Source organism: Rhincodon typus, chromosome 23, assembly GCF_021869965.1.
Source record: "Rhincodon typus isolate 14 chromosome 23, sRhiTyp1.1, whole genome shotgun sequence".
Taxonomy (NCBI): Eukaryota; Metazoa; Chordata; class Chondrichthyes; order Orectolobiformes; family Rhincodontidae; genus Rhincodon; species Rhincodon typus.
Window position 1 is genome coordinate 16,159,247 of NC_063354.1, and position 6,671 is coordinate 16,165,917.

At 39.2% G+C, this 6,671-nt stretch overlaps 1 protein-coding gene across 1 annotated transcript; it reads right to left on the minus strand.

Annotated features, from left to right (window-relative positions):
* Positions 1-107: 107 nt before the first annotated feature.
* Positions 108-6,308, minus strand: LOC109939082. Its single transcript, XM_020537371.2, has 4 exons — positions 3,808-6,308; positions 2,497-2,570; positions 1,117-1,496; positions 108-346 (listed from the first exon to the last, which is right to left on the minus strand). The coding sequence occupies exons 1-4, from the start codon at positions 3,858-3,860 to the stop codon at positions 218-220; spliced, it is 636 nt and encodes a 211-aa protein (XP_020392960.1). The 5' UTR covers positions 3,861-6,308; the 3' UTR covers positions 108-217.
* Between the last annotated feature and the right edge of the window lie 363 nt (positions 6,309-6,671).

Genomic DNA, 6,671 nt, shown 5'->3' on the forward strand with positions numbered 1-6,671 from the left:
GGTCTCAGTCATTTAAGGTTAATTTTGTCACAGCTCTTATGTTGCCAAATTGCAAGGACATGATCACAATACCATCTGACGTGTTACTGGGCATGAACTGGACAGTGTTTCCAAGAAAGGTATTTAATGGTTCCAATATCCTGAGCTGCAAAATAGCACGCACAAACCTCGCTGTCCAAGAAGTAACACTGTTCCACTCACTGACAGACCCAAAGTATCACAAGAAATCCAAGTCATCAACCAGCTTCTTCATTTCAGATGCATTTCTGCTGATGAAGTTCCTTGTATCTTGGGAGATCTTTTCCAACCCAGCTTTTGCGAGGGCTTCCATATATTCTTCGTTATTCTGAAATAGATCAATGCTTTTACTTGCACCAAGACGCAGCTTGGAGTGATAAACAAATACATCTCAATTACAGATACACAAGTCCCAGATGTATTGTTAGAATCCTATTCTACAGCAGAATATTCAAATGAAAATGTTATTTTAAGCTAAAGAAACAGCAGTCATATTTAAGTTTAAAAAACAGCAGGGAGGGAGAGAAGGGAAGGTAGAGTAAGAGCATTTTAAAAAACCCACTAAGTAGGCACAATTGAGGACATTCCAAACAGTTAAATAACCATTTGAGTTAAGAATCAGTGCTGAGGTTTCTTTTTGCTTAGAGTCACATTATAATACACTTGTAATAAACTCCCATTCCTTATATTCTAGTAATGGCAAGTTAATACGGCTCTATTGCAAAGCACAGCTGTTAAATGCAAATGCACAATAAAAAGAACAAACCGATTTCATATGATAACCAGCCAGAATGTCCAACTATTCAGAAGTTCCTTGCTCAAAGGCAACTTATGGCTGATACTGAAATTTAATATTTCCTTCACAACGTATCGTGCATTTTAGTACTAGAAAAGCATAGCCTGATATCACCAATTTATATAATGGACTTCATAATGCAGAACATGCATACTGCTTAAAAATAGAAGCTACTGAAGCTTGACCAATTAGCACCCTCATGCAGAAGAAACTGCTCTTCTGGAAACTTGGTATTCTTGTGATTCTGCCCTTGACTGCAAGGGGAAAGAAAAGTCAACATGTCTTTTTAGCAATATTCTTACCTTTGGCCTGAAACCTCTGCCATATTCATAGATTTCAGTTCCAGGAAATACTGGACCTTTGCAGAAGAGCTCTTCCAAATCACTGGCAATTTTGTGCAACATTTCTTCTTCATAGGCAAATACTGAACCATCCTTTCCAGTGAGGATGACAAGCTGAAGTCCTGGTGCCAGGCATGGATAACTTTCAATCATGCCCAAGACCACCATATCCATTCTCTGCGGCAAATAGAGATCTTGCCAACACCTAAGCAGGTCAGGCCTTCCCCAATAAACAGTATCATCCAGGCCCCCAATTATTAGTGGAATGTCCATTGGCAATTTCACAGTTCTTCCTCTATGAAGATTCACTTTGTCTGTTACCAGTTGCAAATATTTTCCACCTAAAAATGAGAAGTTTATGAAATCCATTGCTTACTCAATATGGTACAGGGCAAGCAATTTAGAAATATTTCCGGTTTAGTGAAATCGAGCTATCCAAATTTAGGTAGGGCAGCCACAGAACAAACCACAGCTGGTTGAAGAGGAGTAAAAGAACCATATAGACAGCAGGCTTCATCCAAAACCATTTAAAATGGATAATTAAAAACTCCTGAATGAACTACAAAGCAGTCATTTTGCAAAGAGCCTGATGACAGCAGTAGATTTAACAGCCAGCACAACATTAAGTGAACAAGGAAGGACATGCAAAAGCTGCACTAAGAATGAATAAAGTACACTAGGTGGATGGGAGAGAAACATGACTTAGCAAACCAGCCAGATGTGTCAAGTTAAATCTAAACTCCCATGAAAAACAGGGATGTGAACTGACTCACTACTTATCAGTCAGACACAGACTGCACTGGAACATGAACAGGGACAAGGAGGTGTAAGATATGATGATAGAATATTGAAAAACGCTTAAATTACATCCTTTTACAATACTCCAGTGCTTCAGGGTTAAAGTTACACAAACAATATAGCTTCCTCAAATTACACTGCCTAAAAACTTAGCTCAACTTTAATACTGTATCAAGGTATCTACGTGACTGGCTCATCTCAGTGCCTGAATTTAAAACCAAACGCAATTTTTAACCACAAAACATTTAAAAAAAGACAAAGTCAACCCCACTTTAATAACATTCACAACTATACAGGGGAAGTACTTTACCTGGTAAAAGCCAAAGTAACTGCAGATGCTGTAAATCAGGAACAAAAACAGAGGTTGCTGGAAAAGCTCAGCCGGTCTGGCAGCATCTGAAGAAAAGTCAGAGTTAATGTCTCAGCTCCAGTTATCCTTCCTCAGAACCAGGCCCGAAACATTAACTGATTTTTCTTTACAGATGCTGCCAGACCGGCTGAGCTTTTCCAGCAACTTCTGTTTTCCTTCCTGAAGGATCTTACCTGGTTTCAGTCCGCGGAAGTCTTCACAACATTCATCTGCTCCCAGCTCTGTGACATTTCCAGTATCAGTGAACCTAATAAAAAAACATCCAAGTCAAATAAATTTACATATGGAACACTGATCTTAACGAAACACTACTGTAGGAGTCAAATGTTTGAGTTTATATACTCAATACTGATCCAATGCAATCATGATCAAAGTAATTGAGATTCTGAATAGTGAGCAAACACTGTGCACAACAGCCTCATTGGAGATGGGTCAGCGTAGGGATATCATAGCCATTACAGAAGCACGGCTCAGGGAGGGACAGGATTGGCAGCTTAATGTTCCTGGGATATCGATACTATAGGAAGCTAGAAAGGGAGGCAGAAGAGGAGAGGGAGCGTCGTTTCTGGCTAGGGATAAATTAGTTGTACTTCGGGAGAACATTCCTGGGAGATCATCCAATGAGGTTTGTGGATAGAACTGAGAAATAAGAAAAAGGATGACTGTGTACTATAGGTGCCCAAACATCATAATCTGATTGGTCAGCAGGAGACAGTCAACACTGGTTTGTGCACAGGAAAATAGTGGCTGACTAACTTGGAAGTATTTTTTTGAAGAGGTGACAAAGAAGATTGATGAATGCAGAGCACTAAACATTGTGAAATATCTTACTGAAGTACATGTAGACAAAGTTCTGTATGGTGTACTGGTTAGTGAGGTTAGATCACAAGTGATCCAGGGAGAGCTAGCCAACTGGGTACAAAATATTCTTGAAGGTAGGAGTCACAGGGTGGTAGATGTTTGTTTTTCTGACTGGAGGTCTGTGATCAGCAGTATGCTGGATCCACTGCTTGTCATTTATACAAGTGATTTGGATGTGAATAGAGGTGGCTCGGTTAATAAGTTTGCAAAGGATACTAAAGTGGTGTAGTGAAGAGTGAAGATCTTTATGTCTGAGTGTACAATGGAACCCTGATCAAATACGCCAATAGGCCAAGGAGTGGCAGATGGAGTTTAATTTAGATGAATGTGATCTTAGATAAAACTGAAGTAGACAAAGGGTCTATTTTGATGCTGCATGATTCTAAATCTATGGCTACATTTCCTGTGTTAACAGCAAGGCAACTGAAAAAAAAACAAGCACAACCAAATCTGTCACTTTTGCCAGACAAAGGCCTGGGTTCAGCTGCACAGTCATGAATCACCCACTCACTGAAAGATAGCAAGACAAATGCTTTTATTGATGGCCCAATGGACAAAAAATATCCTTTTGCATATTGATGTGACATATCATTTCATTTGAATTTCAAAAACAGAACACTTACCATTTTGGTTTTTCAGAAAGAGTCCAATAAGCTGGCTTCACAGCAGCACTCATTTCGAGTCACTTGAACTGAAGAAAATTCCAAAGAGAAATCATAAATTTAGTATGTTTCCATGTGCAAGAGCACCAAAAACAATGCCAAAAGTTAATTTCCTTAAAGATAGGGAGAAATTTAAACATTACTGGGAAATAATCCAAAGCAAAGAATGGTTGCCAGCAGAAATGGTGGGTGGAGGGGTCCTAAAAGGTGAAGGTCAAATTGAAGCAATTTAAAAGAGTACAGGTACTAAACTAATGGATAAATAGGTTATATCATTTGTTAAATAATAATTAATCAGTTTATGCACAAAATTTCAGTCCACCTTGGGAAAAAGTCTTTTCAAACTATTCCTGCATACTTTAGCCTGGATTTATCAGTGTTAGTTTGGAACACTCCAATGAATACCCCACCATAACAGGCAATAGCGCCAAATACCTTTTTAAATTTAGGTTTTACCCCAATTACAGTACTGGCACCCAATTAATGCAATGATTATGGAGGACAAATATTAAAAAGGTACTTCAAGGCCACAATAGGAACAGGAGTAGGTTGATGGGCCCCCTCAAGCCAGCTCCATCATTTAATTGGATCCAACACCCCTCATATCCATGCCCTTTCCCCATAACTCTCAATTCCCCTATGGCTCAAGGATTGCAGTCTTAAAATATACACAAGGACACTGTCCCCACGCCCTTTGGCAGAGTTCCAACCCTCAAGAAATTCTTCCGCATTTCAGTCTTAAGTCAGCATGCAGTTTTACATTTTAAGTAGTTTCTATTTTCGATTTTAGGAGACATGACCCGAAACAGGGAAGTGCTTTTCCATCTCCCTGCTCTGCCCAACTCACTTGCAAACAAAAAATTAAGTACGAAACAGGGAGCTTTGATGGCCATTATTTTAAAAGGCTCATAAAATTGATGGTTTGAAAGCAAACTAAGTTTTCTTCACAGAAAACCATGCTTTCTAGGCCAAAAGATCAATTATCTCCGTCCCTGGAGGTGAAGGTATTGTTCATAGGAGAGGTTGGAAATAAAAAGTGTTCCAGCAAACAAAATTCAACTCGACACCATCCCCACCAAGTCAGTGACAAGAAATCCAGAAGCAGGTGCCCTAGCAATCCTCAAAAGAACTCTTTGGTATTGAGATTCCTTTAGAATTCCAAAGGACTTGAATTTACATTTTATTCAATGCAGATGAACGCAAGTTAACCGTTTCCTTAACTTCTCACTAATAGTTATTCACACGCGATGCAACCATGATATTATTCAAACCAATTTCAGAATTTCTGAAGTTTCAACAACATTACTCAAAATGAAAGACAGCTTTATGTAGTCATACATTTCCCACTTGTAGCACTTAACTGGGACAATACAGCACCCTGTATTCTTCAGCACAGAATGGTTGTCTGATTTTTCATGCTGACCAACCGGAACAATTTAGATTCCCTGAACTCTGTCAGCACAAATGCTGTGTCTCAAAAAAAAAAAAAGCACAACCTCCCAATAGGCTTATGTCCTCACAGTGAAGTTCCCATTAAAAATGAGAGCTGAAAAGAAATCCTATTTTTCATCCCCACACCTTGGATCAGGTGCTTTCAGCTTCATTCTTATTTAGATTATGCCTTTTCATTAATAGATTGAACCCCTCAGCATTTAAGAACTCCAGCAACTTCTGATTTAAATTCATCTCATTTGCCATGCCTCTGACTTGAGCCCTCTTACTGCAAACACAAGCTTAATATCTTAACACGGGTTCTTGTGGTGCAGTGGTAGCACCCTTAACGGAGCCAGGAAAGCTGGGTTCAAGTCTTACATATTCAAGGAGGTCTTCATTTTAAAAAAATAAGTGTCTGAACAGATGAATTAGAAAATGTAAACCCTTTCCTACTAAGCACAAATCAGGGTCAAGTTGAGAAACAGATTCCAGAGTGAGGGGGCATTGCTGAAGAGAAATTAGCACAGTTAAAAACTTGAAACAAACACTGAAAGCAGACCTTGGAATTTATGGTTAAGACTGCAATGTAAGCAGTGGCAAGAAAGATCAACATAACCCCTTCGATTTTTGATACGCAAAAGAAAACCAATGACTAAATGGTTGGTGGCATTTGCCCAACAAGACAATTCAGCAAAGCTAGTGTGAAATGCTGGGCTTGTACTTCAAGTTATAAAAACAACAATGCCTTTGTGTAACAGAACATGACTCACTTCACAAGCAAACTCTCAAAAACCATAAAGTCAAAGGAAAGAAACTGACTAGGGAGCAAAGGGTATTTTACTAAAAAAGGCAATGGAGTTTGATCAAGAGAATGTATTTTACTCCAGCCAATTCCAGTGGCTAGTGAAAAAGGGGGCAAGAAACAAAAACTAATCAACCAACGGTTATCAAAACTATTTGCATCACAAATGGCTCTTTTCTGGGAGGGGGGAAATCTTAAACAGTCATAAGATATTACTTTATTTAAAATAGTAGATCTTAACTGCCACAGTCCAAGTTAAACAAACAATTCTAACAGACTCAAAAATCAATTGGTAAAAACAGAAAGCAAACAAAAAAAAAGTGAAGATCAACTAAAGGCAGCTTCCAGGATCCAATAATAAGGGAAATTTCCTTTTAGTTGTCGTCAACTATCAAATTGGATCAGTTACATTTTGCAAACTCAGTATATCATGCAGTATCCAGACCCTCATGCTGTACCCACAGGACTCACTCCCCGGGGGTAGTGTGGCAGCACCTTCCTGACCCACACTATGACTCTGAGCAGCTTCTCGGCTGTTGGCTCCCCCTCGGGTTGTGATCAAACTGCGCATGTGCGGCACACCCTCGTT